This window comes from Pituophis catenifer, unplaced genomic scaffold (assembly GCF_029215685.1).
Source record: "Pituophis catenifer annectens isolate HBS135680 unplaced genomic scaffold, rPitCat1.0.hap2 SCAF_8, whole genome shotgun sequence".
NCBI classification, from domain to species: Eukaryota; Metazoa; Chordata; class Lepidosauria; order Squamata; family Colubridae; genus Pituophis; species Pituophis catenifer.
In genome coordinates, this window is record NW_027256888.1 from 16,750,933 (window position 1) to 16,765,023 (window position 14,091).

The following is a 14,091-nucleotide window of genomic DNA, read 5'->3' on the forward strand; positions in this document are numbered from 1 at the left end:
TGTTTATATTGATCCCTTATGTAAATTAAAAAAATGAAGCAAAGATTTCACATCTCTCTGAAAGTGGATGATTTCAATATACAGCATACAAAAATGTGAAAAGATACATGAATATTTAATGTGACAGTACTATTTGAAATACGTTTTGTACAACATATACAGTTATAAACATGCTTTAAGAAATTATTGAATTACAATATATGATCTAAATTGATTGTAGTGTTAAAATTGCTACCGTGTTTCCCCGAAAATAAGATCCTCTCTTGTTTTATTTTTTTTGAACCCTGAAATAAGCGCTTGGCCTTATTGCCATGTGCTCAAAAGTCCGATTGGGCTTATTATCAGGGGATGTCTTATTTTGGGGAAAACAGGGTACAAATTATCAAGGACTACTTTATGGCAAGATATACATTACAATATTGATAAGTATCTGATCACACAAAGCCTTATCACCCAGTTCATTTCCACTGGTATAAGTGATTTTTAAGGTTCAAACATGCTTGTAAGCTTTTTCTGTTAATTTTAGTTAATATTTGAGTATTTCCTCTTTCAAAAATAGCCAGATTATCTAACCTGGCATTTGTTGACATGCTGCAGTTGGAAATTCTGGAGTGGTAGGCCGTGATACTAAGGAGTGCTGGCCTGAGAAATTTTTGAACACAAAGCAACCTGGTCTTCAAGCAATAGTGAAACTAATTAAATAATTGTGGCTTTAAGCAGTAATACTGTTTATCAAATATTAAGTTCATTCTTGCATATTTTTAATAAGAGTGTTAAAAGATACACGAGTAAGAGACACTTAATACAGCAAAAGCTTTTTCAAGGACATAATTTGTCTAACATTGCAATGTTTGCTTTCTGGCTACTAGATTGCTATGTTGACATGCCAAGAAAAGTGGTGAGTATACTGCACCGATGATTCTCCAGTGCTTCTAGATAAGCTCTTTTGGTTGATAATTGTTTCTTCCTTCTTGAAAGAATCCCCAAGCTCCAGGAAAACTTGTTCCAACAGTTTTCTCAGATGATTTCTCTATGTTTCCTGATGATGGCTTATGGGATATCTCTGCAGATTATAACTGTGCCATTACCAAAATGTCATCTGGACTTCTGTGCTTAATTCTTTTTCTCAACATTTTGAAGAAACTATTTTATAGAGAAAAGAGAACGAGATTGGATTTAAAATTGTCATACTGAGATGGTCCATAAAAATATTATTAACATTAAATTTATGCAACTGCCAATGTAGTCAGATCATGATAATAAATAATCAAGGAAGGCATACTTCAGGAAAACAATATTTGCTTGTAGATTTGTAGGGGGTAATTCTTCCCTCCCTTTGAAAAAAGAAACCTAGTAATATAGTGAAGATGAATCAATATAAAATATGGGATCGTAGAACAGAGTTACTTAGACCATAGCAGGACTAGAAAACACCATGAGCAAATGCAACATTAAAATGTTGAAAATCTGCACTGCAAAATCATGCTGCAGCTTCAAATTTAACACATAGCAGCTGACAAGTTACATGAAATTCAGGGAAAAATTTGGGACCCATTCAATTTATTGCAAAATCTTAATAGGTTGATTTAGTTCTGGTCATGGAAAAAAAAAGTTTGAATGTCTGTAGAACAGATTCCTCACTAAATACACTACTAATTCATCTGGAGATTCACAGCCATCCAGGTCATGGTTGTCCCAAAAGTGCTTTTTCAAAAGGCAACTGGACTTTTCTCCCCCATTTCTCATCCAAGAAGCTTCTTCAGTTCAGAACTGAAGAAACTTCTTGAATGAGAAATAAAAGAAGGCCCAGTTGCCTTTTGAAAAAGTACCTTTGGGGATATTCTACCAAATCTGCTTGTTTGGAAATGTTTGGGAAAATATTGTGCTGGAAATAGATGTGAGATTAGATGTTACCCCAGATGTTTTCATTGTTTAAAGATGTGTTTTGCACAACCTTGCATTATGTAGCTTATTGCTGTGTAAAAAAAAAAAAACAGCTAAGAGATAAAAGTCGTCACTCAATTGTACTGTCATCTGGAAAGCTGATTCCTATGGGAATATAGAGGAGCTGTGATCCACCTGTTTCCTTGGACCAAGTGATTAAAACTGAGCAAACAGGATACATTTGGCTCACTATGTTTAGCCAGTAGTTAAATTGGTACTTTAGTCAAACAGATTTTTCTTTTTGTGGATGCTCAAGAGGAGCCTACAAGTCTAGCTGTGCTGAAGTGGGAGCCTTTGGAAGGGTAATACTGAATAAACATGTAAACTGCAATATGTCCAAAAGACTTTGCTTGTTTGTTGGGAAGAAAAGATGCATTTGGAGCCCTCTGTGATTCTGACATCTTGTCACTTCTGCTCTGACTTAACTTCCTGTCTGTAAAAACCCATACCACATATTTATCCTTACAAGAAACATATTCTTTATACATGGTCAGTTAAATTGTCTCTACCGAATTACATACAACTTTATTCTCCAGTGGGAATTCCATCATTTAATAAAAGAATTGGGCAAAAGGAGAAGATGATTAGAGCACCTTGATGTATGGCGCTTAGAATAAATTTTAGCCAGAAATTAGAAATTTAGAAATTCAGAACCCATTTCAAAACCCAAACCCAAAACAAAAATAGCATCTTTACATGCATACACGCTCTCCCTATCTTCTTCTCTGTTATGCTAGTCCATTGCAGTTAGATGGAGGATGGAAAACATGAATGGTGGATGTGTTTTTCTTTGCCTGCTGAATCTTGTTTCATATGCACTTGTACCATAATCTTTTTAAATTATACCACTATTTACTTTATGCATTTTAAAAAAAAAATTGACAACTTCCATCCCAGGAAATTCTTGATCCTATACAAAATAAAATATAATTATCAGGTATTATATAATGCTAATATTATGAACTTCATAGAAAATTTTTTGTAAAGGATGGTCTGGTGGAATCAGTGGAACTGTGTTAATCTTCCTGTCCAATAAGCATTTTACATTATATGCATAAGCATATAGAGAAAATATAGGATGGCAGGTATACAGTGGTTTGGTAAAAATATAATTTATTGGCTTTCAGTTCCTTGTTAAGGAATGGAGGGGAATCTATTTACATTAGACTGCAGATCAGGATTTTTAAGACGTGATAAATCTGCTGTAATAAAAATGTCTACCAGAGAAACATCTAAATTCTTAAAATTAGGCCAGTGCAATAACTGAATACATTAGAGCTCAACTGGTTTTTTTTCTCATTAAATCTTACTTTCCTTAGACAGAGAGTGATCAAAGTACACCAAAAAGATGTTCCTTGTTATTAAACTAGTCTAAATTAGAGTCAGTCTCAATAACTTTTATGTAGATGTATAACATCTTTCTTCCCCCAGAACTCCCACTGCATCCCTTTTATTTCTAAGTAGTTAATATGAAATATAGAGATACATGGAATGTCATTGGAAATGGGATACCATAAATATATATTAATTCTCTTAATAACCAACTTTAAATGTATGTTACTTTTGTATGGCCTTGCCCTTCATTTTTGATTCCTGACAGTTATACTCAGCTACAATCCAGCCAGTGTGAGTGTTGAGGTCTCAACACATCTGGAGCTCTAAGCTGGGAACTGGGAAAGTTTGCTATAGTCTTAAGAAACAACAGTAACACACTAATGGTCAGTTTTAAAACATATAAACAGATTTTGTGAATGTTGTATGTCTACAGTACAAATTTAAAAATTAATTTAAATTTATTTATAGATATCTAACCTAGAACTAAGAAATTTCCTGATCGTGAGAACAATTAATCAGTAGACTAGCTTGCCTCTAGAACTTGTGTGGGTGTAGGTTTCAAGACAAGACTGGACAGTTATTTGTCTGGAATAGTATATGATCTCCTGCCATGGGCACAGGGTTGGACTAGAAGACTTCTACAGCTCCTTCCAACTTTATTACTCTCTGTTCTAGGTTCTACATGTGATTCCAAATGCAGCTCATCTCCTTGCTGTATATGGTTGTTTTATCTTGGTATTTCATAGAGAGAGAATCTAAGGGCTACCAAAACACGGAATGGGACAACTGGCCACAACCAACTCATCATGGCCAATTTACCATGGGACAGCTTAACAATTCAATTTAATTATTTAAAATAATTAAGAAATTACTTTAATTCTTGTCATTCATATTTCATTTTGTCCCTCCTTTGCATTCTTTCTTTTAATGATTCTATTCCACCATTTATTTGATACTAGTGTTACTCTTGTCCCATGGCGAATTGGCCACAGCAAGTTGGCTGTAGGAGGTTGGCTGCATGAGTTGGCCATGGCAAGTTGGCCGTGATGAGTTGACTGTGGCAAGTTGTCCTAAACCCACCAAAACAGGGATCAAGCCATAACCAGCTGTAGAGTCTCAGGCTGCCTTTCATTGGTTCACAACATAGAAAGTTTAGAAATACATTAGAAACATTGACTCTATTAAACCCTTCCTTCAATTGATGTGCCATATACAAAGTGATAGTTAAGAGCATGTATTTCTGTTCCCTGCCTCTTGTTACAAGCAAGCAGCTCCATAAATGGAACTAGCTACAAAATAGCTTTCCGTTTTACAAATAGCTGTTCTATAAATGGATATGTAGTGAAGGGAAAAAAAAGTCCACCTAAGTGCATTTTTATCACCCAGGTCTTCAACAGTAACTCACATGCATTATATTTCAATGCACATTAAAGACTTCAGGAAGTGCTGGATGTGCAGGAAAGAGATGATTGAATCACTTTTGCAGGAATGGCCCAAGGCTTCTCCTTCCATCTAAATTCCACAATGTGACTACATTTTATGTGGTGAGTGAACAGATGTAATTCCTTTGGCTAGATATTCTTCTGCTGACACCGCCAGTCTCCTAATCTGCCACGAGTTGAATTTAACCCCAAGATAAGCCTAAGCCCTAATTGTTTTGTTTGATCTCCTATCATTTAAACTCTAATGGTCTAACTAAACTGGATCATGGAAAAAGTAATGGACAGTGCAGAGGCAGCTTTGAAATATATTTCTTATTCCCACTCTAGGATGCAATGAACAAACATTTACGTATGATAAATTATTTTTTTGTTTAATAAGGTATTCATGTTTTACTTTCTTGGGGAAAAAGCTCCCACTGGGGTTTGCTTTGGAACAGAAGAAATATCCATTGCCTGCCTTAATCTAAGCATTTATATTGTATCAGTTAACAGGGTATAGAAAAGGTAAATCAATTATCTAATTTACTTGGGTAGGGCTAGTGAAACATTGATGGCATAACATGTTTTGTGATCTCACAGTGATTTTTCTCAATGAACAAACCCCGGATTTAGGAGCAGGAACGGACAACACTGGCTGGACCTGCTGGAAACGGTAGTTCGGCAACTTCTGCAGTACCCCAGATTATTTGCTACTGAACCAGTATGATACAAGAAGCAGCTTGCATTAACAGATTTGGGCTTTAATAATCCAAACAACTGTTAGATGGCACCCAGGAGCTAAAGTTCTCTGAATCATTTTGCTGCCATTTATGGACTCTTACATCCAAGATCTAGAATCTCATTTCCCTCTAAGGCAGAAAATGATTCACTAATTCTGCAATGCAAATAAATAAGAAACAAACAAACACACCATGTCAAATCACATATGTACTCAGGAGGTACATATACATAGCAAAGGTTTCTGCTATGCCATTTTCTCCCAGCCCTGTGACAGACAGGATTCAAAGGGGTAGAGGCACTGGCTAAATAAAGTGCTTGGTTTTTGTTTGCCTTTAAGTGCCTAGAAAAAGCAAACATTCCTTTAAAGATAACTTAAAACCACTTAAAACTACTCAGAGGTGGGTCTTACTGGTTCTAAAGAGCCTTTAGGAGAAGTGACAACCCCTGTAATTTTTTAAAAATTTATTTATTACAGCTAGAGTATCAAAGGCTGTGTAGTTGCCCACATATAACAAAAGAAGTTTCCAGATGCAAAGTGTTTGACCACATGCTTTATTCATCTGTAAATGGGATGCTTCCTTGAGAAAAGAGCTTAGCATTCTTTTGATCCTTGCTCTAGTATGTCCTAATTCTATCCTTCTGGACTGTTTGCATTTATATGCCGTCACAGAATGCAGTCCTGCTTCTTTGCACTTTCCATTATTTAAGCTGCAGGACCCCAACTGGGTTCGTGAGTTTAGCCTTATACATTGCTAGAATGCAATCTAAAATTTAAAGTGCTCCCAGGTCCTCATGGCAACCGCTTGCCAGTGACCTCTCTGAACAAAATGCCTCATGAGTGGCTGTCACGGGCCACAAAGAGTTGACACCTAAATTAAATGTGTGTCTAAATTCTGGGGACTTACATTAGATATTAAATTTAACTACCACTTAGCTAAATTCATAGCCCTATCCAGATCTATAGTTTCAGTCTTACTGACATTGTCATAAAATTTAAACTTTGAATAGATGAACCATCGGCAAATTTCAGCTTTTCTGGAACTAAAATCTGTAATGATCCAGATGTTCCTGAACTTCAAAGTTCAACATCCCTCACAATCAGCATAGTGACTTGGGAGTTGTAATTTAGCAACGCCTACAGAGCAAAGATTCCGAGTCTTTTAATAAAAAATGAATGTCACTTTGTTTTTGACAATCTAGTATAAGGGAATTAATTAGAGGAAGGATTTGCTATAACAGTATTTCCATTAACATAGTCCATGTGTTGAGGCATTTAGACACAATTAGGGGAAAAAGCAACTCTATGAAGTGGATGAAAAGAAGCTCCATTAATATTGTTTTGCATGATTTGTTAAATAACACATATATGTGTTAAATTGCTATTCCATAACCAGTACAATATTAGTTTACTACTTAGCTTGTTAGCACCGCTGCATTCCAGGTTCCTTCCTTAGTGATTTAAGATTTTAAATAATGCTTTTCATCTCAAAATTTATTGTTTCCAAAACTGTGGGAACAATATATGACAAATACAGCAAACTCCAAATGCAAATCCCTGACCAACTTGGCAAAGAAATTTACTTCTGCTTATGATTTTTCATTTAGTATCTGTTTAGAAACGTCATTTGATAAGGTTGACCTTTAAAACTGCAGAGATTGTCTCTGCTACGTAGCTAGGAATATTGGCTGCTATATTTGTATGGCCTGAAGTTAACGCACAAAACGATTCTGTCCTTTTCAATGACAGTCCTCTCAAGCTAGCTTTTCATCTGCTACGTGGATTACATCTGCATCCTGCTCTAAGCGGACAGGAATCCAAACATTTGGACATTTGTCCAATATCCATGTAAACCAATGCTAGTATTTAAAAATCTTGTATGAACCAATATGCGAGAAATTTGTATTTCTGCATTAACAGGGGATGAGATAGTTGCAGTTTCATTGGAAGAGGAAATACTGGCCTTTGGTGAGTAGAAAGCTTCAACAGGACAGCAGGGTTTCGAATGAGCCTCTTTCTCTGTACAGCTTCAGAGAGTGAAATAATTGACAGAGAGCCCAGTGCTACTCAATCATTTGGAACCATGCCCAGGGGTTCACATAAAACAAGTACTTTTATTGTTCTGTTCCTCCCTTTAGTTTATTCCCATCCCCACCCTACCCCCAGTACTCCCTCTTCCTTACTCTATTTTCAGAGCAAATAAAAACACAATGGGAGCAGCCCAAAGGAAATTGTTTGTGGTTTGGGGTCAATCAAATCTCTCCTCCCCCCCAACCCCGTACACACAAAGTTTTGAAAACGGAAACGTAATTTGCAAAGAGGAATATTCTGGTGACCCAGCCAGCCACCCAGTCCTTCTGAGTGGCAACATGAGAGGAGCAACCTTTGATGGCTGCACCCTAATGGCACCTGGCTTCATTACCAGATCAGTGTTGATTGTTCCTTGTCTAAATTTAATCCCAGCCCTGGGAAATACCTCAAGGGAAGGGCACTCTGGAATGAAGGGGCATGCATCTCCTGTGGGAACAGTGATGTCTGTGTAGTTTTCGTCTGTTGGCCAAGTTAGCTGGAAGACAGGAAAGAGAATATTGAGATGTCAGGATTGTGATATAAGGATTAATACAAGATATAAGCAACCGTGACTTCAGCTTGCTATCAGAAGTATTTTAGAAGGACCATAGAAGATGTCTGCTTGTTCCAAGTCCAAAGACAATAGGCTATCTCTAGCAAAACTCCCCTTTCAAAATTATGGGAGTGCATGCATGTTTGTGTATTTTATAAATACTTGCATATAATAAAACCATTGGTTAAGCCTAGTATAATGTATAAATCCATCAGCTGTTTAAAAACATGAGCCAGCAAGCAGCTTATTGTATAATTAATGCCTGGATACAACAAAGTATGTCTCATGGTGTTCAACTCCCACATAATTTGTACATGATGTGTAACTAAAACTTTAAAGCATAATGCAATGGGATTAGCTTTAGAGAATGCCATGTGCGGCTGGATTGTGTTCTTTGGTTTTATTGCACGAATTTAAAAAAAAAACACTGTGTAAAATAAATTCAAATATTTTTTTGAAAATATAAATGGCTTAAGCCTGCTAATTGTTTTGGCTTAGTTTCTAAACTACAAGCTTTCCCAGTTTGATCCCTTCCCAGAGTGTTAGACTGAAACTCTCTTAATCTCAGCCAGTATTCTTTTCTGTGGATGACAGGGGATGAAATGTAATGTATGTTGGAAAGATCCAGAATGGGAAATGTTGGATTATATCCTAAGGCACGAACAGCTTCTCATCTCAATGCAGTTGGAAAAGCATTGAGCAGACAGTTGTTCACAGTTGGAAAAACAATGAGCAGACAGTTGTTCATTCTTTCTGCTTCAGCCCCCTCATAATAATGGTCTGCTTCAGAGGGTTTTTTTTTTTTTTTTTGTTGGTAATACCATGCAAAACATATCTGAACATTTAGGAAGAATAATTAAGAAATGCTGGTGTAGCACGAGTCATTGAAAGTGGAAAGCAAAATTCATTGCAAAATGCTAAAAATCTCGTATGAAGACAGAAATATGCCCAGTTTTGCCCAGATGATCATAAACTGCTAACTTCTCCTCTCTCAAGAGAATTGTGTAATTAAAATGGTTCTTTATCTTTTTTGTCATTTTTATCATTTTATCTGATTTATATACTGCCCTACTCCCGAAGGACTCAGGGCAGTGAACAGGCACAAGATAAAACACATAGAATACAAAAATTTAAGAGCAGAAGTAAAATCGAATTAAATCAATTTAGCCCAAGACAAATTTAAAATCCCAGGTTAAGAACAAATTAAAATTTACATTAAAAATAGAATGGGAGAGGTTAGGCCAGACCAGCCTGGTGAAATAAAAAGGTCTTGAGAGCGCGGCGGAAGGTGCATAGATCTGGGATCCTCCGTATCTCCGTGGGGAGCTCGTTCCAGATAGTATGTGTTTCCACAGAGAATGCTCTCCCCCTGGGGGCCGCCAGCTGACATTGTTTGGCCGACGGCACCCGGAGGAGTCCCTCTCTGTGAGAGCGTACGGGCTGGTGGGAGGCCGTTTGCGGCAGCAGGCGGTCCCATAAATAACCAGGCCCTAAGCCATGGAGCGCTCTAAAGGTGGTAACCAAAACCTTGAAGCACACCTGGAAGACCACCGGAGCCAGCGCAGCTCGCGCAGGAGAGGTGTTACATGGGAGTGCCATGTCGCTCCCATAACCACCCGTGCAGCCGCACTCTGCGCCAGTTGGAGCCTCCGGGTGCTCCTCAAGGGGAGCCCCATGTACAGAGTGTTACAGTAGTCCAGGCGGGAAGTGACGAGGGCATGAGTGACCTATATTTTCTTTATATAAATAATTAATTAAATAAAGTAAGTTTCTATTAGAAAAACTTTACTCCTTTTGACTACAACATTATGTCCCCCCCCCACCACTAATATGGAAATCTTTTGCTAAATTATACCTGGGAACTCCTGGTGGTTTTCCTTCCAATGGACTAGCCACATCTGATTTGTTAGCAATTTTTAGATCGCCAACATCAAGTTAGGTGCTGCCTGCTGTGCCATGTTATTCAAAGAAGAGCTTAAATCCAAATGTCATCGTTTTCCTAAAGCCATTGGACATACTGTACTTTCAAGGATGTAAAGATGCGTGAACAATTGCTTGAACTTTTTGATATTTTTCTAGGCTTGAAACTAAGCCAAGAATAATTGCATCACATCAGAATCAAGCATTCTTCAAATGCTAGCTGGGCTATACAAATACTGTGGCAATTTGATCCAACATCCTGTAGGGTGTCAAACTCAAGTCATCACGGCATCATCACATGATGAATCGGGACTTTCCCCCCCTTTGCTAAACCGGGTGTGGGTGTGGCCAGCACGTGACGCATCCTGCCTGCGGGTCGGAAGTTTGACAGTCCTGCTGTAGAACATGAATCCACACCATGTTTGTTGCTGTTCTGGTCTTTGTAGGTTTGTCCTGTATCTAGAGTGTCTGCAGGGTATGTGATGCCCTTAAAAAAATAGGCAGAACTACTATTGCACTGTTTTGGCTGCCATCTTGAGGCACAGTGGCGCAGAGATTAAAGTGCAGTACTGCAGGCTACTTCTGCTGACTGCCGGCTGACTGCAATTTGGCAGTTCAAATCTCACCAGACTCAAGGCTGACTCAGCCTTCCATCCTTCTGAGGTGGGTAAAATGAGGACCCAGATTGTTGGGGGCAATAGGTTGATTCTGTAAACCGCTGAGAGAGGACTGTAAAGCACTGTGAAGCAGTATATAAGTCTAAGTGCTATTGCTATTGCTATCTTACCATTTTTTTATCACATTCTGAGGACAGCAAGAGAGCCACTTTATAATTCTTCAAACTCCTGGACAGTTACTGGTGCAGTGATAAAGGTGACAGGTGAATTTTTATCTATTATCTGTAATTTTTTTTCTCTCTGTCTCCGGACACACACATACATACACACATAAATGGACTCAAGGGCTCCCTTCTCTCCTCTTACCCATTAAGAGAACTGTTTTGCAGGATCAGACTACCAAATGGACTTATGGATCATACATTCTTTTGGAAAACATGGAAAAGTTTTGTGACGTCCCATAATCATTTACAGCTACGGCTACCTAATATTTTATGGAGCACAGACCATTTCATCAGATCTATGGGGAACTCTCTTAAAAGCAGAATATGCATACATGGCTCTGCTTTTTCTGTAGAAAAATAAATCAAAATTGGTTCACCTGCAGTGGAATGCTTTTAACATGTACAGAACATGAAATGGGGGGGGGGTTATAATAGTAAAATATACCTTTCCCGACTCCCCAGTTGCAGCCTTGTTGCTGTTTTCTTTTCTCTTTCAGCCGAAGAGAACTGGAAATGTAAGTTATCACCAGCTGGCATTAAAGGAGTCGTGTCTCCCTGCAGCCTCAAGGGTGCAACTTCAAACTCTGTTTTATTTAGAGTTCACGGAGACCACTGCCAGACTCGGTGCTGTAGGATTGTTAAACTCCCTTCTGAAAAGTCAATTGACTGTTGATTTTATTTATTTTTTTTAGCTGGAAAGTCAGCAGAGGGCTACAGAGCTGGCTTATTCTTTCAGACAATCCATATATCTGAACCATGTTTGCTGAGTTTTTTAATTTTTTTATTATTGATTTGTTGAGATGAGCGCAATAGAAATCAAGAGAGCCTCAGTGATTTTGCATAAACAAAACAAAATAAAAGGCTCAAATCAAGTCACTTCTCACTGTGATATTGGCTAGCCTAATAGGGTTAAGCCATCCTAGGAAGCAGTCCTGGGAGATATTATCTGAAGAACACAGGTCATTTCTAATCAATGTTAGAAAGCTTGTAAAACATCAGGAACTTCGAATATAGATTTGCATGTCCTTACAGCACTTTTTTTTTTTTTAAATGAAATTTTATACACGTTCCCTTAAGGGTTCTGGGCAGTATGGCTATTGCCATTAAGGTAACTAAGCTATTTTCTTAAAAGCTCCATTTTAATAAGATAGCAACCACCGAGCTTAAAGATGAGCAGAGGATCTAAAAACCCGACCGGTTTCCAATTCTAGTGGGAATTTATTTTGATAAAGACACAGAATTAACCAGCCTAAGCAAATCTAACCTCCCGTGCTTAAACCCCACCAGGCAGGTCCGCGCGCAGGTTATCAGAGGTGGTCGATACGCTCGGGACAATTCCTAAATTTGCCATCGTCCCAACGAGCAGAAGAAGCAGAAGCGGACAGTCGGCGCTCTGCCGGAGCGCACAAGGAGCACCGACTACTATCTCTGTTTATTCTCCCCTTGACCGGGGAGAGCCAAACAAGAAACAACCCCCCCCCCCCCAAAAAAAAACCCCACCACCACCAAGTCTTACCTGGCCTCTGTCCATTGACCAGAAGCAACCCGGTCAGCAGCAACACCCAGCTCAAAAGGAGCTGCGGGAATCTCATGTCGGCGGATGAGCGCACGGCAAGGGGACCCCGCTCTTTTAATCCCACTTCGCGGCGGAGGAGCAGCTTGCCGGAAACTGCAGTGGGCTCTTGGCGTGGCTCACATTCTCTGAATGACAAGCCTTGCCGGGGAGCTTCCCTTGCCTTTCCCAGCAAGGTTAATGACCGCGGGAGGCCAGGCTACTGGTTGGGCACGTTGTGGTCAGTGCCTTCCCCTCTGGGTCCCCCGCGACTCTGCCCTGCCCTGCCTCTTCCTTTTATCACTCCCCCCCCCCCGATTCCCTAAGCAAACAACAGGAAGGAAAACCTGTGTGGAACTGGAGATTTTTTCTCTTCCCCCCCCCAGCAACGACCCAAACTTCCTTCCCCGATTCAGTCCAGGAAGAATAAATATATGCCCCCCCTCTCTTTCCAGCTACTGGTTTCCTCCTCCCATTTGCAGCTGTTTACGCTTTGGCTATTTTGCCCATCTCTGTCCCATATGCAAACAAGGCAGGGGAGGGATGGAAAGTCCTGTCTTTTGTTTGGCACTGAAAAGGAAGGCTTAAGATCCCCCCCCCAAAAAAAAGAATTGTGGGGCCCCTCCGCTACCCCTACCCCCAATCCCGATCAACTAGCTGCAAAGTACTAAAGCTGTGCCTTTTGTGGCAACAAGGATTTTTTTTTTTTTTAAGGAGCCGAAACACTTTGAGTTTAAATGTATTATTTCTGAGACTGGCAAGATTTAAAAATGAGTATCGCCTTGAGGGGCAGCCATAAAGTAGAAAGATGCACCTTGATTCATCTTAAACCTGAAATGCATTTATTAGGGCTTTTACATTAGTGAGTCACAGTCTAAAGCAAGGGTGAAATCCAGCAGGTTCTGGCAGGTTCTGGAGAAACTGGTAGCGGGAAATTTGAGCAGTTCGGAGAACCGGTAGTGGAAATTTTGAGTAGTTCAGAGAACCAGCAAATACCACTTCTGGCTGGCCCCAGAGTGGGGTGGGAATGGAGATTTTGCAATATCCTTCCCCCACGAGTGGGGTGGGAATGGGGATTTTGCAGTATCCTTCCCTTGGAGTGGGGTAGGAATGGAGATTTTGTAGTATCTTGTCCCTGCCACACCCACCAAGCCACGCCCACCAAGCCACACCATGCCCATCAAGCCATGCCCACAGAACTGGTAGTAAGAAAAAAAAAATGGATTTCACCACTGGTCTAAAGTTCTTAAAAATTCAGGAGATACTCATGAGATGTATCTGCCTTGAAAGTATCCCATCTTGAACATATTGGTATGTGTTTTAGTTCTGGCTGTGCACCGCCCTGAGTCCACTAGGAGAAGGGCGGTATACAAATTGAATAAAATAAATAAATAAATAAATAAATAACTGTATAACACAGCCAAACATCAGGAGTTGACCTGCTGAATTGTGTGTTTTCATGATTGTAATGAATGCTGTGGTTTGATAAGTAAGCTTGCTCAGACTCACCTTGAACCATGAGATGGGCAGCAAATAAATTTGACAGGCAGACAAGCAAGCAAGCAAAGGCTTTTAACTGGAATTCCTACAGATTTTTCTTGTAGATTACAGATGTTTTTGTGGGAAGAAAACTGTGAGTCAGGTGTTTCCAACCCTATTTATCCTTCAAGTTACAAACAACTGCATTTCAGAAGCAACTTGTACAGTGTTCTAGGT

The 14,091-nt window shown here is 39.3% G+C and overlaps 1 protein-coding gene across 1 annotated transcript; it reads right to left on the reverse strand.

Annotated features, from left to right (window-relative positions):
• Window positions 1-808: 808 nt before the first annotated feature.
• Window positions 809-12,501, reverse strand: APELA (apelin receptor early endogenous ligand). The gene is made up of 3 exons (XM_070948876.1): window positions 12,340-12,501; window positions 7,916-8,005; window positions 809-1,143 (listed from the first exon to the last, which is right to left on the reverse strand). Exons 1-2 carry the CDS (start codon window positions 12,413-12,415, stop codon window positions 7,917-7,919), a joined length of 165 nt encoding a protein of 54 aa, XP_070804977.1. The 5' UTR covers window positions 12,416-12,501; the 3' UTR covers window positions 809-1,143; window position 7,916.
• Window positions 12,502-14,091: the final 1,590 nt, after the last annotated feature.

Coding starts and splice junctions, on each gene's coding strand:
- APELA (XM_070948876.1), bottom strand. CDS start 12,415: ATGAGATTCCCGCAGCTCCTTTTGAGCTGGGTGTTGCTGCTGACCGGG. Junction 8,006..12,339: donor GGTCAATGGACAGAGGCCAG/GTAAGACTTGGT, acceptor CCTGTCTTCCAG/CTAACTTGGCCAACAGACGA.